The sequence below is a fragment of the Poecilia reticulata genome, chromosome 2 (genome assembly GCF_904066995.2).
Source record: "Poecilia reticulata chromosome 2, P_reticulata-male-v2, whole genome shotgun sequence".
Classification (NCBI taxonomy): domain Eukaryota; kingdom Metazoa; phylum Chordata; class Actinopteri; order Cyprinodontiformes; family Poeciliidae; genus Poecilia; species Poecilia reticulata.
The window spans coordinates 26571957-26594846 of NC_088831.1; the positions used below are offsets into that span (position 1 = coordinate 26571957).

Below are 22890 nucleotides of genomic sequence, written 5' to 3' on the forward strand. Positions count from 1 at the left end.
GTTCACGGTTCACGGTGCAAGCTGCGGTAGTAAGTTGACTCAGGATAAACGGCACCCAGTTTTCTGAAACCGAAACCCCCAGGATATGCACACGCTTATCCCAAAACCTACTCTGAATTTCCACAAAGCCCACGTTCTGAAACGGGCCCCAGGGGGAAAAAAAATAACTCAAAACACGGATGAAAACAATGTATGAATAGTGAGTTTGGTCCCCACAGCGTGCGCTGCAGGAGAGCTTCTTGCTGCGACATGCTGGGAACATAAATGGCATTCAGCATAAATCTATATTAGTAGTTTTGTCATTTATCATCTCTCTACTCTTTCCTGCTGATTTTGGTTTATCATTCAGTCCCCGGCGATTGTTTTTGCGCTCGCAGCCCTAAACGTCTCCACATGTCGGAATCTTCTCCGCTTTTGCTCTCTCCGTGTGAACATTTTCAGCAAACTGTCAAACTGTGGGCATGTTTAGTAGGCCCCATTTTTTAAAATTATTCTCAACATGCTGCTAAAACAAAACAACCTTCGGGGCTTAAATATTAAACATGTCCAACGTTTATCTCTGTAAGTTCAGCATTTTCTTACTTTCTATAAAATTTTGCACCTTCTTTGCGTTTACTACAAATAACTTAATATTTGCACTTAAGTGCGTTATTGTTGTGCTTTTATTTCCCTGTATGTTTGGATCATTTGTGTTACATTTGGTGGACGTTTCAAGTCAAAATAGAAACATATTTACTTAGAAATTTGTTGATGTGCTCAGTTTTTTGTTCTGTGGCATAAAGTGCAAAACCAGACAATATTTATGCCTATATATACCTATGTTTATGAATAAGCTGATGTGTAAAAGCAGAAAATGGTGTCCGTTTTGTCCTGTGATGTTGGCGAATGGTGACACTGTCTTATAGAAGACGAATGGATAAAATTGTATTTTTTCATGTTTTTTTATTGTACAGCTCAGTTCCATAATATCTGGAAAGGAAAATACTCTTATCTTCATGACAGCACCCTGAAGAGATATTAATCACAACTTATCGTAAATTACTCTTTGCACATTTTCTTTTCAATAATTTTTCACAATTGAACCACTGAGCTATTAGAAGTTTGTTCTGTTCTTTATTATTACCTGCTGTGATGCCCTCTGTTTCAATTTGGAAGCTAAAAAGATCAACATTTTTGTAGGAATACTCTGTACAGAGAATTAGATAAAAGAAAAACATTTCTGATCCACAGTCTCTCAAAGATGAGGATAAATCTATTCACTGTGTATCTTTATCTTTTTTTTTTTTGACCTTCTGTTTCTCAGTTCTACAGGTGTTTCCTGGACCTGTTCCACTGCGCTCACTGGTCGTCAGAAAACGGCAAAACTTCGATGCCCTCCAAGACGACAGTAATCCCCTTGAACCGCAGAGTCCACAGCAACACAGTGGCCCAGATCTCCACAGATGCTCTCAACTAGTCTTACACCAACCGTTCCTCAACCTCAAGACCCCAAGCATGAAATCCCAAACAGTGAAACATCTGAACTAATATGCCATCGTGACAGCTTCAACTTTCCACGGGATTTCAGAGGCTGTGCGCAGGGATTGGCTTCCTCTCCGCCTCGAGGCGGTGATGCTTGGCGATATCGTCTCGCGCGGAGTCGGCGTTACGCGTCGTCCTGAACATGTTACACTGATTGAGGTCGTGGCTTTCTGCGTGCAGCTTTGATTTTCTTCCATGTCAAATTTATCAATGCCAACAATTTGCTTGCCGGTACAGAAAACAACCAACAGCTGATGTTGCCGGAAACCAACAATAATTTCTGGCAACACTTTTGTTTTTCCGTGAAAACAAACAAAACAAACAAACAAAAAAACATAACATGGCTGCTGTGTACTGGGCTTTTTTAAAGTGTACTTGCGTTTCTTTTAATTTCCTCAAGCCATCTTCTGTATTCCACTCAATTTCTGAGTATTTAAAGGACTTTTTAAAGTATGAATTCATCAGAAACCCACTTTGTGTTTGTTCAGATGTTCCCTCTCAGTCAATTCCCTCTTCGCCAATTTATACACCACTTTGTATCGATGCATTACCGTTTCATCCCAGCCTGCTTTTCATATCTGTAACTTAAACCGTGTCAAACCCACGTAGGCTACCTGGAGATTTTTCTCTCAATATGAAATATTTTGATTAATTTTTAGTGCATAATCTTAAAAATAATTCATTCTTAAATAATTTTTATTCTAAATTACATTTTATTTATACTGATTCCAGTTGCAAGTAAAAAAAAAAGATAAAAATGCTTTATATTCCAATTTTCAAGACAAAATTAAAATGTTACTAAAAGCAATTAAGTTGCCAAGAAAGATTCACATGGATTTTCTCAAAACTACTTTCCTCCAATAGCATTGTGCTCACTTTAATCAGTATTCTCATCTGAATGGCATATTTTAATAAGGGGGGACATAACCAATCGTTCTCATCATCTATTCACGCATTCATTAAATAAATCTGCTCAAGTGCAAATAAGAGCAAGGACTCAGATTGAACAGAATTTCCTTTTCTGAAAGATGCGACACGATGGCTGAATTATTACAGCACTGCGTTTGCTTTTAAACGTTTTTTTTTTTTTTTCATTTCTGTTAAAAAAAAAACTAAACAAAAGTAAAGCTTGTGTCTATTCTTCAGTTTGTCCTTCTGTCACTGTAAAAGCCAGACAAATAGAAACTAATGCCTTACTTCGAAATTTTGTCATAAATGTTGGGACTAAAACCTCTGCAGCTTTATCTTTTTTTTTTTTAGCACTTTGACTGTAAATAAAGCAAAGATGTTTCAAAGGATCACAATAGTACATGTTCCACCACCATTTATCTTGTATGTAGCCAAAACCTAATAAATTTGTCTCTATGTATTAATTTGTCTTGTCATAATGTCTATAAAACGGCTTGCGTTGTATTTCTTTCACAGCATTTTACTTCTTTACATTAAAGTTTACCTTTACCAGATTAAGATGTATTAAAATAAAACCCACTCTATCGAAGTCACAGGAAGGAAAGCAGCAGTGTCCCACGGTGGCGTAGAGACAATGAGACCAAACGGGGAGCTAAATGCGATATCTGTGGGGGAGTAAGAAATATCTGAGGCTATGATGCAACGCATTATAAGAGTGATTAAGGAGGTTGTACACGCTTCCTACATAAGCATCTCAGGGGAATCTTGACCCTTTTTTGCAATTTTTTTCCAGTAGAAATTAATAAAAAATAAAACCCAACCACTTTAAATGCATCTACTTACAGCGAAACATTCACAAGGTCTAAAAGAGAAAAGAAAATGACTAATAAAGCTTCGTTAGAGATGGAGTTGCCTCCCTGCGATACTGATGCCTGAAGCCAGTTGTGTATTCTGACAATGTGAGACGAATCCCTGTGGACGCCCCCTTCCACTCAAAGATTGTATTATTCATGTTTTTGGCTTCAATAAACGTCCATATGCAATGGAAAATTCACACATCATTTTTGGACTCTTGAACTTTGCAAGCGGAAACACTGCATGCAAAAACCGATCAATTAATTTTTGACTGGTTCCAAATTAAACCTTAATCTAAGAAATATCCCCAAATTGCTTTGCTTTGTTAATTAAATGCATGATAGAAATTATTCATTGGAAAGAAAGAAAGTTATCCGTCAGATACATTTTTCAGGGCTGAGGAGGCTTAAAGAGCTGAAACCTGAAAAGTAGAAAGGCGGTACTGCAGGAACGGTGAAGTATGTAGCACCCACATCTCGCTGCGCGTGTGTGTCCTCACCTATGAAGCCAGACGAGGGCGGATTGGGCTGGATGTTCTCCTGAGTGTTGCTCTGAATCACATCCCACAGTCGCCACACGTAGTTGGGGTGCAGGATGTAGAAGGGCTGGTCGGGGTGGGTCTTACGGTGATGTATGTACGGACCAAACAGGTTGTAGTCCGGATTGGCATACCACTGGAGAGAAAAATACAAAAAAATAAAATAAACACCTTAGTTGAAGAGAGAAAGAAATTCATTTAAATGCTTACATATAAAACATTTACAGGTTTTAATAATTACCATAATAAAAGTTCTAGCACTTTAAAAACTACACTTACTAGATAATCTATACTTGATATCTGCAGTGCTTAAAGCGCATCATCATCTCAGATTCTTCCAGCATTTTGAAATTCAAAACGACATGAGACCCTTTTTAAAAAAAAAGGTTCAATTCCCTAAATGACGAAGGAAATACCAAGAGTTTTCTAAGTCCATCAGTCACCGCCTAACAAAGATCTGATTTGTTGATTTAACTTTGTTACCAGTTAATTAGATTTCTTGGATTACAGTTATAATAGCAGAGTGTGCAGCAGGGAAGCCACCATAGAAAACTTTAAGCTTTAAGCGGATAGATGAGCATCTTAATGTTTTTCACAGCGTCAATACCGCAGATTAACTCACACTGGCACAGTTTCCATTAAACCTTCACCAAAAAAAACAAAAAAAAAACTAAACGTAAAAACGTTTAAAGCAACATGAGACATTTTACTGTTTCTGGGTGCAATTTGTTTGGGACATCATTTAATTAAAAGGCAGCAGTAAAAGTTGCCATGGCTTGTAAAGCCAATAAAAGTAGTCAATGCTGTGTGCATCATGAGTAAAACAATGCAGACAGAAGTTAAACCACTACATATTTGTTTAACTTTGTTCAGAAAATCATCATCTTCTGAACAAATCTCTCCTTTAAGGTTGTGTTTCTTTCATAGGAATGTATATCACTGACACATGTATGTATACATTTGCGAACCTAGAAATGAATTCCATTATATTTTCCCTAATTCCGTGTTATTTTATTATTGAGATTATTAGCAGTTTTTATTAATCTATGCACGGCACTTTTCTATTTTAGTTTTATTTGAACAGCAAATCTTACCAAGAGATGGTTTCATCCTTAAGCTACAATATGTAGCTAAAATACATAACACTGTTTATATATTAACATCTGTGGTGCAGGAGAACTGATAGATTTATATTTTTTAAATAGCATTCATACTTTAAAATATATTTTGAATCCATTAGAACATATCTGTGGTCATTTTTGGAAATTAAGAATTACATTTTTTGAATTGTTCTACTCATGTTGAAAGGTCAAGAGATATAATAAAAAAGAAATGTGAAGACACTTGCAGAAGATGAAAGGCTCACATGATGTCAAGCAGTTCAAGAGAAGCAGGCACCATTTATTTTGGCTTGGAGATGAACTGGCACTTCGGCTTCATATTCATCCCTGATTCACCGTTTCCACTAAGGCCAGAGCAACACGCGGCTGTGTCTATGGTGGCTTCCCTGCTGAGTATAAGCACACTCTGCTATTATAACTGTAATCCAAGAAATCTAATTAACTGGTAACAAAGTTAAATCAACAAATCAGATCTTTGTTAGGCGGTGACTGATGGACTTAGAAAACTCTTGGTGTTTCCTTCGTCAATGTTGATGTGTTCATTTCATATTTCACTCTGCAACATATTCAATTGCTACTTGTCTGTTATTCACACTCTTAGTTGGTCATGTTTTAATTTGTTGTTAGCCTTGGAGTTTAAAAATGCGAGATGGCTGAACAAGACGGACTTAAAACAAAATCGCTTCAGTAAAAGAACATGGAGAATACACGAGTCAGCAGAGATCACCGGGTTTTTCCTTTTTCCATTATTTGCCAGAGACAAGATTAGACTTCAATTAAATCAAACACTAACATTAAGTACAGGAATTATTTTTTTAAATAAGAGTATTTGAAATTAAAAGGAATGAAAAGGGTAGAAACTAGAGATGTGCCTTTCAGGTTTTTTCCTGCCGATTCCGATCACCCATGAGGGCCGATCACCGATACTGATCACATAATTATTATGTTTTTAATCATAAGCACTAATGGTTACATTATGTGGAAAAAGGAACCATGAATTCACCTTAATTTAGACAAAAACTTGTTTTTAATAACTTTTTCCAAGAAAAAAACGAAACAAAACAGGCATTCTGCAAATTGTCCTGCTATTGATAATACTGTCTTTAACAGACTGATAACATATGAAGGCTCTGAAGAGGCTAAATAATGCAAAATGTCAAAACATAACCTCTCAACATTGCCAAAAAAATTCAAGTATAAAACTTAACATTCAAAGGCAAATACAGGTTCCGTTACAATAAATAATCCAGAGTTACTGAATGAAAACTTCCTGATAGCATGGCGGCTAGCTGATTACTGCTAGCTCTGAGTGGCTGTTTCTGACTGAGAGGAGTAATTATGCAGAACAGGGAGGAGATCGATTATTTTTTCAGAGATTATCTGTCTCATGTTACAACAACGTAAGTTTTAATACGCATGTAAAACGTAACTTTTTAAGTTAGATGCTGCAGTTTTAAGCAGAGGTTCGGTGTGAGAGTCACTACCAGGTGGAGCAGAAGCGGCGCTCTGTCTGTGAAATATTACTACCTGTAGCGCGGAGCAGCGGTTCAACAGCGAGAGCAGAACCAGCGTCTTACATCGCAGCTCGAAGACTTAAATAATTTTGCGGGTTATTTGTTTAGCTTTCTGACTGTCATGCTAATAATCCAGGTGAGTGTTTGTAGCTGTGCGCTGCTTTACCTGCTATCTGATCCTCCATATGTCTTTTTTACTGCAGTGAGCCTCGATGTAGCCAAACTCCGTCAAGTATGGCATTGTTTTTATTCCATATTAGATTTGTCGTGTTGATGCATTTTGACGTGCTTCAATTTTCCGCCGCAACACGCAAACTTCCCCATTTAAGTTCCACATTGCTTAGGATTTGTTGCTGCGCGTTTGCGCAGTGTGAAGGAAAGAGGAGACCAGCTGCACAGGCAGGCTGAGAAATGAGAAGCAGGTGATCAGTTTGTGTGATTGGCAACAAGAGATCGTGATCGGCAATCACCGATCATACACTTTTTCACAGAAATCGGCCGATTATGATCGATGGCTGATCGATCGGCACACCTCTAGTAGAAACGCATCAATCCTTAGCTGAATATATCGATTTCAACTGATTAAGGTGACACTTCAGTTAAAACATCATATTTTCTTCTACTTTCTGGACAACATGAAACTTTCCCTGTAATAAAAATACTAATAGAGACAGAAAAAGGAAGAGAAAGGAAAGATTTGCAGTAAAAGCCCCGGGCCATGAATTAAACATTGAACAGTTTAGTTGAGGTACGACGACTCAGAACTTGGTGAACTTCCATAAAAACTTGAGCAACACCTGGAGTTTTATGGTTTTCTCCCATTTTCTGTGTGGACATCAAAGCATCCGGCTCCTTACTGTAACTATGGCAACCCTGCAGCCAATTCTTATAAGCATTAAACAACAGATCAATCAGCTTCATTTAAAAACAAAGAAGAAAATTATATGCAATACATTACATACATTTATGCAATTTGGTCCACTTGCATTTTTATTTTGAGAAAACTTAATGATCTTTTGCATCACAAGTCACAGATTTTTGTTTCATTATTTGAAAAGTTAACCAGCATACTTCTTGCCACTTTTTTCTGAACTTTGTGCTGCTTTCTTAATAATTTGGACTCAATCTAACTCTGCTTGACAAAGCCTGAAGGGGCAATTTTTACTTTAAATTGGAAGAACATCTTTAAAATGTAAAAAGTGCAGCTACGTACAATAAATATTCTTTGGTGAAAATAGCCTGCATTCCAGAGGCTGTTTTTCTATTTTTTTGTAGCAGACTTCTAAGAAAAGAGAGAAAATAAATGACTTTAAGCATTAGTTGTTTATTACTGTTTTAGTGACTGAGATTGGTAGCAAACCCAAGAGTAGCATTACTTCAATACATTTTTACAAGTGTTTCTCAACAGCACAGACCCTCTGCACCAAGCAAAGTGTAAGCGGTCTGGTTTTTGCCAGACTAAAGGCATTTTCACACTGCACGGAACGGCACGGAACGGTTCCAGCCCTGTTGTGTTTGCATATACACCGAGGGCGCCATCGAAGCTGTACCTGATTTACTTTTGAAACTAAACAATGGTTTCGATGTAGCGGCCGAAGTCTTTTCCTCAGAGATGCGGCGGAAAACTTTCTCTTCCCTCATTGACCGATCTAGCTCATTCTGTACTCGTTCATCAGCGAGTAAGCGGAGGAAAAAAAAAACCTCATAATTAGACCAGGTGATTGCACTATATTGAGATGAATCCATTGCTAATTAAAACTAATAATAAAAATATTGAAAAGAGCACTCTTTACAAAATACAGTTTAGTGAGAGCCAGCTGTCAATGGAAAATCAACGTCTGACTCCATAACAACCAGCGGCCAATCAGCTGCTGATTCTAAGCAGAACCGCTTGGCCGGCCCAGTTGGAACCACAGCTCTTGTGGTTCCAACTTGTGGTTCCGGGTGGTTCTAATGCAAACACGGTCGGAACCGTACCGTTCCGTGCAGTGCAAAAACGCCTTAAGTCCATCTCAAATATTTGGTTTATTATCACAGCTGCATATATGAATTTGGGGAAATAAATGTGTGTTGGGTGTGCAGAAGCCTTATATAAAGACATTTTTAATTGCTTTCTTCATTCTCCTTCGACCAATTAACATTTCAGTGAAAAACGCAACAAAAAAACAAAAACCATGACAAGATTTCCAAACGGATAACAATGTGATCTGTCATTTCAAATTACATCACAAATACTCAGAGGTTTATTCTGATGCTAATTTGATTTCCTTGAAGCAAAAGCTAATAGTCACAAACAAAGAAAAAAAAAACTTTATTTGAAACATTTACCGGACTTTTAATGACCATGAAACTTTAACAAAAGCATTGAGAATACTCACAGCCATCAATAAAGACATAATAAAAAAATTTAAAAATTCAAAAAGCGGGACGGCCAATTAACAATACCAGGTGGATGATTTTTCAAACTACACTTTAGTAGTGCTCTTGATTTCATAAATTCAGACAATATTGTCAACACTTGACAGCAGCACAGGAGGCAAGGCTGTTGAGACGAGAGCTTTAAAAACACCGGGCCTTTTCCAGAAATCTTGAAAATAATCCTTCTCCCTTTCTGCTTGTGTCTGAGAATTTCTCACTGAACGTTATTTGAATTTAAGTAAACTAGTTACCCTTTCTCTTTAAATCTGTTTTTTTTTCCCAGTTTCTCTGAGCAACATTTGCTAAGAGCACGACTTTTTCTTGATGTGGTCGTTGTGTGAAGCCACTAAGGCACAAAGAGTAAAATCATTTTCTTCTGTTTCAACCCAGAGAATGAAATGGAAAAAGCTAATTAACAATCTAGTGGATTTTTTTTATTGTAATGCCATACTGAGGAATAATTTAAACCATTCAGACAGCAGACCACCAACAGCATGAATGCAAATCAATTTTAATTGCAAATATAAAAAGTAGAACAGATCTCAGACTGTGGGAACTAGAGATGCATAAATCATGCTTTCCTGGCTGAAACAAGTTTGTGTATTTACAGGTTGAGCTGCTGTTATTCCCATTTTGACCAATTACAATATTTCTTCCCAAGGACTGCAGCACATAAAAGAGGAGAAAGAGCTGATAGTTCTCTCATGGAAGTATTGTTGGAAGCATCAGAAAATGAAGAAATTACAGGATTATCCGCATTCAAGTATTAGGATATGTACCCAACATCTTATGTTTAATAAATAATTAATTAGAACTTGTCATTAACTTCTGGAAACTCACGTTTGCAGAAAAACGTGACAGCACAAAGAAAGAAAGAAACAAAGAAAGAAAGAAAGAAACAAAGAAAGAAAGAAAGAAACAAAGAAAGAAACAAAGAAAGAAACAAACAAACAAACAAAGAAACAAAGAAAGAAAGAAAGAAAGAAAGAAAGAAAGAAAGAAAGAAAGAAAGAAAAAAAGAAAGAAAGAAAGAAAGAAAGAAAGAAAGAAAGAAAGAAAGAAAGAAAGAAAGAAAGAAAGAAAGAAAGAAAGAAAGAAAGAAAGAAAGAAAGAAAGAAAGAAAGAAAGAAAGAAAGAAAGAAAGAAAGAAAGAAAGAAAGAAAGAAAGAAAGAAAGAAAGAAAGAAAGAAAGAAAGAAAGTGGTAAAGTTAAAGCAAAAACAAATCGGAGCTCGTTCAAAGTCACACGGCGATCAGACGAGAACATGAGAGTGTGTGTGATTCTCTCTGGGAATTATAAACTCAGATATCATGTCTGAAGTGACCTTGGCAATGCGACGAGGAAGGAGAACATTTCTATGAAGTCTGTGAGACTCATCAGATGCGTGCTGGATTTTCTATAGTCTATGATTCACGCATCACCGCATTGATGTTTATGAATTTATAATCCTTTAAAGGCGCTGATGCATAAGCAACCGGCCCTCTGCAGGGTACGTACCTTATGCAAGTCGACAGTGTAAGGCGCAGGATCCCAGGCCACCAGCATTATGTTCTTATAGATGGAGCTCGTGTTGAACTCATGCTTGGGGTTCGCCAAAATCTGTAAAGAGGAAACATGATGATTTAGGTGTCTACTTACGCATATACCAAACTTTATTTAATGCTGCCTTGAGCCTTTTTTGTGCCAAACATACTTATTCAAATGCTTAAACAACAAAATAATTGATCAAGTTGCCTTTGTTTAAACTTATACCAGAGATGGACTGATCAACCTTTTCCTTGCCGATACCAATTTCCAGTTTCCTTTGGGTTCTGATCTGACATTTTTTGACATTTTTTAAAGGACTATAACACAAACAGGATTTAAAATATGCAGCATTTTCTTTGAAAGAGACAACAACTGTGAATCTACCAGGAAATGTAATCAATTATAAAAGCAGTCTAAATAATTAATGTATCGAGATAGAGTTCTGGAAAAAATTAAGAGCCCACTGCACTGAACTCCACTGAAAACCTCATGGTTTTTCCACCAAATATTGGTTTCTGAACTCTTCCTGAGTTAAAACATTAGTATTGTTTCTAAATGAATATTAACTTGTTTTCTTTACATTATTTGAAGTCTGAAAGTGCCGCAACATCTGCAAATAAATACTACGTTTTTGCTTGGAATTTCAGAGACATGTTGCCATAGAATAAAAGAACAATGTTCATCTTACTCAAACATATACCTAGAAAAAGTAAAATCAGAGAAACTGATCATTTTAAGTGGTCTCTTAATTTTTTTCCAGAGACGTATGTATTCTCTATCCTTTATCTGCTTTTGTTAAACTCAAACAGAGAAAATAATAATAAAAAAAAAACGATCTAGTCTTTGCCAAACCAATCAAGCAAAAAATGTGTTGATTCTGATCTAATGGCTCTGTGCATCTCCAATTCACAGCAATATAAAACATAAAAGTTATGCAGTGTAAATCCAAATAGCTGTAGCCTGAGTCAACATTAACAAAACTGAAAACATTGAGTGTTTGACTATCAGTCTCTGATACTGAAGCAAATCTTTAAAAAGTTTGTTGTCAAACAGAAGATTTCAAATTCAACATCTGCTTCACTGGAACAGCTGGTATGAAGCATTTGTGCAAATATGCTGTTAATTTGCTCCCCCCTCCCAAACATCGGCGTTGTGTTTCGTCTCCAGACGTCTCCACTCCGACCTCAAACAAGTTTACCCAGAAGTATTCTGGTGAATTTATGTACTGCCATATTTATTTTAGAAAAGAGATGTTTTCTCCTGGCAACCTACTCAAACATGCCTGGCCTGAACCTGGGGTGAATTGACTGAGACGTTCACTTCTGTGGTGATTAGCAGCTATCTAAATGTTTCTCACTTAAGAATAACCTTTCTTCTTGTAAAATAATGGACATCAAGTTGATTTAAAAAAGTTCTATAAGTTTTTTTTTTTGTAAAAAAAAAATTGCGAAAAAAACCTGAATTGCACCTCTAAAGTAAATTCTGACGTCTTTCCCGAGTGTTAACACTCCTGTGTGCTCTTAAACAGAAACTTGTCAATGCCCATCCCACAAAGCTTTTCAGTTTTGTTTAGTAAATACTGAATGACAAACTGGCATTGATATAAACTCCCAAATTGAAGTTCTTTCATTTTACAGACTGGAATCTTAAACTTCCACCTTCAATCTACAACAATAAAATTTCTCGTACCCTGAATGAGTCGTATTTTGTATCGACTGAGAGAATTTCAATCAGTTTTAACAACAATGCCCTTTCTGAGAAGTACAATATAGATACTTTTCAGGTGAATTAGAGAACTGCACAAGTCTGAAATTCAAAATCCTTCAAATCAATTTGAGTTCAGATTTCGACGTACCTGCGAGTTGATGATGCGGATGGTAGTTTTGTTTCCCACATCATGCTCATATCCCTCTGTAGGGGCCGCATTGAACCGCAAAACTGCATCATGAGCGTCTAAAATGACAAACAAGGGCCAAAGTCAACAAAAGGACAGAGGATTGAGCCGATATCACAGTACACAAAGAGGCAGGAGTGGGCAAAGAAACGATCTCAAACTGTGAAGGATCGGAAAATGTTCATGAGCTGCAGAGCCATCATGAAATATTCTACAAAGCACATGCTATGAATTGCAGATTCTTGTGCTTGCTCAGGTGCAATTCATTGATATTCCTCTTAATACCTCAGCTTATGCGGCAGGAATTAAATAGATTACTGGCTTAATGATTACCATGAAACAATTACAGCATTATTCACGTTTGCATTCACAATTAGAACTATATTTAGCTACTGAGCTTGTAAAATAATCAGATTTTTGGCTTTTCCAGAAAAGTTTTGTCTCAGCAAACGCAGAAGGCAGTGAGAGAAACAAGTGTTACATCACTAAACTTTGGACTTTCCAACGGTAAAAGGGCAGCGATTTAAAGATGTTTCCTCCTCACTACTTTAAAATGAAAAACTAAAAAAACAAAGCAGCCCTCTCATCCAGCTGTCACTATCTAGATGTTCAGGAACATCTAGATGGACGTTGATGCTCTTTAGGGTCGTCTGGTTTGTCACATTTGTTTGGTTTGCTAGCGCTGTATCCAAGGGTGTGATCACACTCAGCTGAGCGGCCAAAGCAATACCACGTTTGTGCCATTATTAATAACATGAGTAAGACAAAACCTTCACAGTAAAAGTATCAGAACAGAATAAGTTAATTAAAATGGTTTAAAAAAAACAGCAAAAATAAAACACCTAATGCTTGATGCATACAGGCTTCAATTTCTCCCTGACATCAATTAAAGCAGAAGGTATTTGAGTGGGATGGTGACAGTGTGATTAAATAGTAAATACAAATCAAAATCTAAATTACATAATAAACTTATTATAAATACTGCCACTACCAATAATAATCGTGACAATGATGCTAAAGATAAACCAATTGTGATAAAATTTCCCTCAATAATCATGATATGGAATCGTTTTACAGATAAATGTGGATTTGGAGGCAAGAGTGAATGTTACCCAAGTGTTTTTGTTTTGAAATTTAATCAAATTAAACTTTAAAAGACTGTCTTCAGTATTTCAAAAATATTTTTGTATAGCACATTTCAGCAGCAAGGCATTTCAAGGTGCTTCACATAATTAAAGAAAAAATAAAAACAGCATGTGACATTGAATAAACAGTAAGAAAGAGATTTTGAAAAAAAAAAAGATTAAAAAAGATAAAAACTTTTGTTAGGGAATTAAAATCTTGATCTGAAAGTTGTTATGTGATATTTTTGGGCCGCTATTCAGAAGAGATGAAGCTTGTCTTCCAAAGTCAGCTAAGTGAGGGAGAGTTACCCTCACAATTTTAAAATAATCAGTTATTTTATTTATTTATTTTTAAAATAATCCAACCTATGTAAATGAAGATCACCCACAAAAGTTTCTCCGTCTCTGTTGCGTCGCTCTTCGCTGACAAGCAGTACTAAAGCTCCACCTAGTGGTTGGCTCAGATAACTGATGGGTGAAGAGTAATGAGTTCACTTTTAAAAACATTTTCATACCGCACGGCCGTGAAACGATTCATTTGACGTCCTCTGATGTTTATTTGCCTTTGTGAAAGCTGTAGCCTAACAGATGGTGCAGCATTTACATACATTTCAGCCTATTTGCTGATCGATTGAGCTTCAGAAACTCTCCTCTCGCGTCGAACCGACACATGGATGAATGATCCTTCAGCTTACGATGAGACTCTTCTTCATCATACATGCAGCCCCTCAGCAAACAGTTGAGCTATTAGCAACTAAGGAAAATCTGAGTCATGACTTTCTCAAGGAGGGACACGAGTTCAAAAATCAAACATCCACAGAAAAAAAATACAAAAAAACAGTAATGAAATGCAAAAAGTCAGAAAAAAAGCAGCAAAAAAAAAAAAAAAAAAAATCAAGAAATGTATGTCTGTTAAACCAGAATGGTTTATTTGTTTTGTGTGTATTTCTATCGCCTTTTAAACAGTGATAGAGATGTTTTAATCTTCGCTGCTGAAGACTAAAATATCTTCAGGGATTTAATTACAGCTTCTCTGATTCTTTACTTTTATCAAGGATGAAATCAAACGGCTGGATGATGTTTTGAAATCTTCTGTCTGCCTCCAGAGATCATTTTCAGTTTCTGCAACATGTTAATGAAACATCATTTCCAAAAGACACCTTGCTTCCTGTTTTATATTTGTCTAACATAGAAAAATGACGTGATATCTCTCCTGTCGCTCTTTTTGCCTGCTGGTTGTTTGTTCAGTGATTGGCGATCCGGCAGGTTAACAGCTGTCAAAGACTGCATAATAGAGTTTTATTTATAAAAAAAACATTTTTTAAAAAGTATTCTTTGATATGAACAGTGAGAATAGAAAACCATCCCCACGATAAAAGGATTGACTGGTTTTTATGGTTTTTGTGCCATACAGGAAGTAGATGCACCTTACTGGAAAGTAAAGTGAGACAGAAATGGTGCAGAAAATGCCTGTTAAGAGTGAGAAATACCTCCAGCTGTATTTATTGTCTTTTTTAAATGTTATTGTATTCTTTTTGCCATAATTATTTTAGTTTTTCTGCACTGGGCACCTTAGTATATTTATTCATTACTAGAAACAAAGGCTGACTATAAATATGTTTATGATGAATGTACAAAATGCTAAAAAGAGAAATTTGGTGTCATTTCAGTCCTTTTGCATCCAGACATGCTGATTGCCATGTGATGACGTTACATGCAGGGGTGAAAGTAAGGGTGTACGGCAGGGTACTGCGTACCCCTAAAAGAATTAGCGGGGGTACGCAGTACCTGCAAGAGAGAGGAGCGGCTGTCAGCTGTAAAAAAAAAAAAAAAATCAGTGGGTTCACTGTGCAGCCGCGACTGCCCTCACTAATTAGCCATGATTAGTGGCTAATCATGGCCATTTTAGATTGTTTTTCAAAAACAATCTAAAAGACGACTTAATCAGTTATTGAATACCTTTTTTCCCATTTCATATTGTTTCTGAACTGTCTGTGCTTTTCTAGAGCAGGGCTGAAATACGTCGATCACGGAAGGTTTTGAGTCAATCTCGGCATTAGGTGACAACTGAACGCCGCCAGGACACTGAGACCAGCACGTCCTCCTCTCTGACTCCTTATCAAAACATCCGTAACTTTATTAAAGAACAAAAAAATCAACAAAAGGTGTTCAAATTAATGGCCCAACAACAATAATAATCTCAGTGATTATTGTTTCAGCAAGATGTTGAGCAATTCTGTGCGTTTCGGTTCCATTACCAGAATAACAGAGCAGGAGTTTAAAATTAACTACTCAACCACCGCTGTGTTCAGGGGAGCGTTTATTAATAATCGCAAAAATAAATATCAAGCTTGAAAACCTAATATTGTAACGGACTGAATGTTTTAACATAACCTCTGGTCGGCTTGTGGAGCACATGAGGTTGCCATGGCAATTGGTGTGCTTCAATGACGGAGACGGACAGTAAAAATTTGCAAGTGGTTTAGAGTTTATCACCTGTTAGGGTTGTTTTACCTTTGTTTACCTTTACCTTGGCACTTCACAGCCACTGTAGTTTCTGAACGTTCAATAAACGACAAACTTGGACTAATGATCTCGTTCTTTGTGAGTATATGTTATTTACAACAAACATCAAACACGGTAAATATGTTTCATTAAGCATTTAATGAACAAATGGCTTCTACCGCGATAATTGTGTGAAATTAAATGAACTGTCTAATAAATAGTTTGGTGCTGTCGGGCTCAGAGTCTGAGAGGCTTTTCCTTTATCAAAATATTTTTTTGCCTCTTATTTAGTGGAAATATTGATGTTAATGAGACTTTCTCCAAAATAATCATCTTTTTTCAACCTTTATAGCTCCACTGTTGAAAATGAGGCTCTAACATTCACAAATGACATTGAAATAAAATCCAGTCCAACATCTGGTTTGAGGTGATTCCTCTGGAACCTGTTAGAGGAAAAATATTCAAACTTCAAAAGATGTGCTTTAACCGAACAGAGCTCTGTGGTTCCTCCTATCAGTATGAGAGTCAGGGTGAGGAGGAACCATGTTAGGAAGAGAAGTGGAAGCTGCAGGATCTTCAGAACAAACAGGTCATGATGCTGGCCTACTGATTATCCCTCCGCCTGGACACAGGATCAATATAACCAGTTTAAAAGCTAAAATTAGTGGTTATATGCCAGATATGGAAAACTGGGATGCACTCCATGCCATGCCATGATGTTCAAAGTTTAGGTCTCATGGCATCTCATCACCCTGTAATTGTTGGGTGATTTTAACATGGGGGAAACGGTATCTCATGGGAGAAATATGGCCATCAGATATTGTTCCCCCACTGTAAAACAAGGGGAACGATATCTGATGGGTGGAATATGGCCATCAGATACCGTTACCCCACTGTAAAACAAGGGGAAGTCTATCTGATGGGTAAAATATGGCCATCAGATACCGTTACCCGACTGTAAAACAAGGGGAACGGTATCTGATGGGTGAAATATGGCCATCAGATACCGTTCCCCACTGTAAAACAAGGGGAACGGTATCTGATGGGTGGAATATGGCCATCAGATACCGTTACCCCACTGTAAAACAAGGGGAACGGTATCTGATGGGTGAAATATGGCCATCAGATACCGTTCCCCCACTGTAAAACAAGGGAAACTATATCTGATGGGTGATTTTAACATAGGGGAAACGGTATCTGATGGGTAATATCAAGCATTAAAATAGATTGCCCTGTTTTTATTTCATAAATATATATATGTATATATATATAACTAAACATATATACATTTATAATAATTATAATATATATATATGTGACTTATATGTATTTATCATCATTATTATTATTATTGTTGTTGTTATTGTTATTATTGTTGTTGTTGTTATTATTATTAGTTTCCCGCAAAAACGTGAAGAAAGTGACAACTTCGCCGAAACATATTGTTTGAGCTTTTACGGTGTCCGTAGTTCCCCCAGTGCTTTCTCAGTACTCAGCACGAGCACGTGCGTATTGTGCCGCGTGGGCGGGGCGGCAAGAAGACGCATGGGGAACCGTATCTGATGGGGAAACGCGGATTGAAGTAACAATGGTAAGCAAACAGGACGATGATTGCTCTGGTCTTACTGTCGGTCCGTTTCCCCAGCCGATGAGCTACGTCGATTCCTTCAGCTGCTTTTGATCCAAGATCATGTGCAATTTAGTGACAGATGACTGTAACTTTCTCTTTCAGTCATTCTCATGTTCAGGCAGTCCGTAGAGCCGTAGGCACCATCTCCGTTTGTAGCGGTCTGCATCTGCAACACGCTAATGCAAGTCTTCTATTTGCGCCTCCAATTTTGCAGTTTTATTCTTCAATATACAGTTTTAATTTTTTAGGTCTTCAATCTCGGCATGCATATTAAAAATTCAATAGATATTAAAAATTCAATAGAATTTTTAATATCCTCGATGTTAGCCTTTACCTCGTCCGCTCTGTCGTTCACCGCTTTTAAGATGGCGTGTGGAGAGGGTTGAATCATCGCCGCAGGATTTCTTGGCAGCTGGGCTGTTGATAGGAGAATCCGGGAATATAGGATCGGCATCAGTGTTCCCATTACTGTATTTGTGCTCATGCATCTGAGGTGTGACTGATGTCCTGGTCTTCCGCTTATTTTCTTCTCTTTTTTTTCCTTTGTCGATCATCTCTTCTTTGCAAGCTGTTTTACTCAGCAGAGTAATAGTATCCTGTTGAAAATGTTATTATTTTGTTGTTTTATAAAGTTTATGGCTTCTCGGTCACGCAAGATTTGCGGAATGTCTGTATATTTTTGGCTTCTCAGAAGTTGTTCATATTAGGCTGGAGTCCCGTTTAAATAGAGACGTTTTAAAAAGCCATCTTACTGGTTCCTCACCTGGGTTTTGCCTTTCACTGCGCCTGTTTTTCTCTCTTTTTCGGTATCAACTGTTGGCTTTTTACTTTTCTCTATCTCTCCCGGTTGTATCTCCTGCAATGAATTACTGTTTCTTTTTAATCTTGCTTTGTCTGGGTAACGGCTCTCAGGCGTCCTCACTTTGATACAATGTTTAACGGTTGGTCCTTTCCGGAATTTCCCGCCGCCGTCGCTGATAATTATAGCAACAATTACTGAATAAACATCCAGCACTGCGCTTAAACCAGAATCTTTCCGTCTCTTAATGCTATGTCCAAATATTCAACTCCGAAACAATTTCTCTTGACTGTTGTCTTTTTCCTCGCAAAGTGAGGTGAGACCGTTAGCGGCTAACGAATCTCAACCGCTAACTGCTCTATGATCCCGGATTTCTGAGTTGATGGTCGATCCGTTTTCTTTTTTTCTTCTAATTAGTGATGTTGAATATTTATCCAGCTTCGGCAGTCAGACGATGTCTGATGAATCTTCTCTATCGATGAACAGAAGAATCACTACAAACACTGTAATATGCAGCTCACACAGCAGATCCGTCTTTCCTCTTCTCTTCTAGTTTTGTTTTTTTCTTTCCGCTCCAAACTGCTTTTTTTATCAGACCGATCTTTCTGAAAACTCCCACAACGGCCTGATGTCTGCAAGCAAATTTTTTCCAAATTGCTACCAGAAAGTTGTTTGTCAAAACTGTTCCTCATTCCTGATGTAATCAAATATCCAATACCAAAACCCAGGGGAAATAACATGCCAAGTTCTCTGCCATTCAAAAAATCAGGGGGGAGTGCAACAGATGTTGGGATCACTTTTGATATCAGTAGCCCTGATGTCCGTCTTGTTGTCCGTCAAGATGACGGACAACAACACGGACAACAAAAATCTTCTTCATCTTTGTGCTTACCGGCGAATTGAACACGCAAGTGTTTTCTTTCCCCTTTCCTGCCCGAGCAAAGGGCAGACGGTCTCGCCGTAGAAGGGATTGCTTTTGATAAAGCAATCCCTTCTACGGGGGTTTCTCCTGGTGAGTTTTGTCTTTTTTCATCACAGCAAGCTGCCCCAGCCGGGGCAGCTTGCTGTGATGTTTGCTTTACAGTTGTGGAAGGCTTGAACAGGTACGCGTCGAATTCATCGTACTCATGCTCATCCTTGTAGCTACTGATATCAAAAGTGATCCCAGGAAATACCTTGTTAAAAAGTTTTCTTACTCCCGTGGTGATCAAATAACCTGCTCCAAACGAGAGGGGAAAAAACACGGTGGAGAATCCTATCTGTTGCATTATCAAAATATTAATCAAACAGTGCTATTGCTCAGAGAGATGCTTGGATATGACCTCCTGTTTTGAGACCCAAGCATTCATAACCTCAGATGTTCTTTGATCTTTGTCATAGATGAGGTCATAGCTACAATGAGCTCACTGTAGTTCTGGGGGAATATCTTACTTCTGATCATTGCCATGGAAACGGTCAAATCAGTTCTGCATGACTCAAACTATTAACCCTTTGCAACTCCATCACCTAATCATTCGAGGCGCCATGACGGACTTCAGAAGGGTTTATTTCAGGAGGCTAGGGATTAAAACCACAGATTTTAATGGCTAAATATTAAGTTTAGATTGACAATGTTATATTAAAATCATTAATTTAAGTAGGGTTTTTCATCATTCTATCAGGTTTAAAATTTTGAATCATATTTGACTTAAAAATATCTTAAAAGTAAAATTAAATGCAACTTACAAACATTTGCTGCTGCTGTTGTAAATTGTGACAAATTTTGCCTGCTTGGCGAAGAGCTACAAGGAAATAATTTTAGTTTAATAATTTTACAAGTTAGCATGAATATAGAATAAAGAATGATCCCAAAGAAATGATGCTGCCACTCGATATTTGGTGGGTTGTAAACGACCCACTCGAACACATTTGTTCTGTACGGTGCAGAAATGTAAACAATAGACAGAACATAATGTCTTCCAGCTTTTTCTGTGTAACTGAGAGCTCGACACCATCAGCACAGCGTCAGCAGCCCACATAGCTGAGAGCAAGGAAGGAGATAAATGAGTCCATTCCTATGCTTTCCTGTAAACTGGTTGAGTCTGTTGGTTTTCCACTTTTCTTGTATTTTAACTATTAAACCAACTTGTAAACAAATGTTTATACCCGTTTTTAAAAGAATAGTAGCTTCTTCTCTTATGTCTCCATCAGATGAGCAGCAGTAGCAGCTTTTGGTGACATTATTATTAATAATAATTAGATTATTTTTGAATACGATTCAGAATTTAAAATGAACTGATGAAGATGGTCTATGTGTCTAGTCTGGTCTGGGAGAGATGCCTTTGGTTCCCTTCTGGACCTGTTACCCCATCGACCCGCTGTGGAAAACTTGCTGGGCAGATCCCTTTCCATGCAATTCAGCTTGATTCTCATCTCCCTTCAGTGCTCTATCTGAGATTTCTCCCACTCACCTCGGTTTCTCCAGTAGAATTTCAACCGGGCCAATTGGCAAACAGAAGAAGTTGTGAACGATGATTCCTCCAGCGTGAGGAGGAACCATGTTAGGAAGAGAAGTGGAAGCTGCAGGATCTTCAGAACAAACGGGTCATGATGCTGGCCTACTGATTATCCCTCTGACTGGACACAGGATCAATATAACCAGTTTAAAAGCTAAAATTATTGGTTATACGCCAGATATGGAAAACTGGGATGTACTCCATGCCATGATGTTCAGAGTTTAGGTCTCATGGCATCTCAAGGTGTCAACATTACAGCCAGTGGGCTGAAGGAAATACAGCTTTATTTTGTAGCAATTCAAGAGCTACCCAGGTATATAGGTCCTTCTCAAAAAATGTGCATATTGTGATAAAGTTCATTATTTTTCATAATGTAATGATAAAAATTAAACTGTCATATTTTAGATTCATTGTACACCAACTGAAATATTGCAGGTCTTTTATTGTTTTAATACTGATGATTTTGGCATACAGCTCATGAAAACCCAAAATTCCTATCTCAAAAATTAGCATATCAATAAAAGGTTCTCTGAACGAGCAACTAACCTAATCATCTGAATCAACAAAGTAACTCTAAACACCTGTAAAAGATTCCTGAGGCTTTTAAAAACTCCCAGCCTGGTTCATTACTCAAAACCGCAATCATGGGTAAGACTGCTGACCTGACTGCTGTCCAGAAGGTCATCATTGGCGCCCTCAAGCAAGAGGGTAAGACAAAGAAAGAAATTTCTGAACGAATAGGAAGAGTGCTGTATCAAGGTACCTCTGTGGGAAGGAAAAAGTGTGACAGAAAACGCTGCACAACGAGAAGAGGTGACCGAACCCTGAGGAAGATTGTGGAGAAGGGTTGATTCCAGACCTTGGGGTAAGCAGTGCACTGCTGACCGAGTCTGGAGTAGAAACATCCAGAGCCACCGTGCACATGTGTGTGCAGGAAATGGGCTACAGGTGCTGCAGGTCAAAGGTCAAGCCACTTTTGAACCAGAAACGGCGGCAGAAGCGCCTGACCTGGGCTACAGAGAAGCAGCACTGGACTGTTGCTCAGTGGTCCAAAGTACTTTTTTCGGATTAAATCAAATTTTGCATGTCATTCGGTAATCAAGGTGCCAGAGAGGAAGACTGGGGAGAAGGAAATGCCAAAAGGCCAGAAGTCCAGTGTCAAGTACCCACAGTCAGTGATGGTCTGGGGAGCCATGTCAGCTGCTGGTGTTGGTCCACTGTGTTTTATCAAGGGCAGGGTCAATGCAGCAGCTATCAGGAGATTTTGGAGCACTTCATGCTTCCATCTGCTGAAAAGCTTTATGGAGATGAAGATTTCATTTTTCAGCACGACCTGGCACCTGCCCACAGTGATAAAACCACTGACCATGGTATTACTGACCATGGTATTACTGTGCCCAATTGGCCTGCCAACTCTCCTGACCTGAACCCCATAGAGAATCTGTGGGATATTGTGAAGAGAAAGTTGAGAGACGCAAGACCCAAAACTCTGGATGAGCTTAAGGCCGCTATCGAAGCATCCTGGCCTCCATAACACCTCAGCAGAGCCACAGGCGGATTGCCTCCATGCAGCATTGAAGGCTGCTAAGAATTCCTGACCAAGTATTGAGTGCATAACTGAACATAATTATTTGAAGATTGACTTTTTTAGGTATTAAAACACTTTTCTTTAATTGGTCGAATAAAATATGCTAATTTCTTGAGATGGGTATTTTGGGTTGTCATGAGCTGTATGCCAAAATCAACAGTATTAAAACATTAAAAGACCTGAAATATTTCAGTTGATGTGCAATGAATCTAAAATATATGACACTTTAATTTTTATCATTACATTATGAAAAATAATGAACTTTATCACGATACGCTACTTTTTTGAGAAGGACCCGTGTGTGTGTGTATATATATATATATATATATATACATATATATAAAAAATTACCTTTTCACCCTCTGCGGGTGGTCTGTTTCATCCTCTGAGCTCGGGTCCTCTACCAGAGGCCTGGGAGCTTGAGGGTTCTGCGCAGTATCTTGGCTGTGCCT

General features: G+C 37.9%; 2 protein-coding genes across 3 annotated transcripts in view; one reads left to right on the forward strand and one right to left on the reverse strand.

Moving 5' to 3' along the window:
• The window catches only part of tmtops2b (teleost multiple tissue opsin 2b), a 37794-nt gene extending 34904 nt beyond the window's left edge, over positions 1-2890 (forward strand). The window contains exon 4 of the mRNA XM_008434773.3: positions 1304-2890. Within this exon, the coding sequence (XP_008432995.1) occupies positions 1304-1456 (153 nt within the window). The 3' untranslated portion in view covers positions 1457-2890. The remainder of the gene's footprint in view (positions 1-1303) is intronic.
• Positions 1-22890, reverse strand: part of st6gal2a (ST6 beta-galactosamide alpha-2,6-sialyltranferase 2a) — a 68469-nt gene that overhangs the window by 5271 nt on the left and 40308 nt on the right. For both annotated transcript variants that reach the window (XM_081602038.1, XM_081602035.1), the window contains 3 exons: positions 12259-12356; positions 10374-10475; positions 3785-3959 (listed from right to left, as the gene is read on the reverse strand). In XM_081602038.1, coding sequence (XP_081458164.1) covers positions 3785-3959; positions 10374-10475; positions 12259-12356 — 375 coding nt within the window. The remainder of the gene's footprint in view (positions 1-3784; positions 3960-10373; positions 10476-12258; positions 12357-22890) is intronic.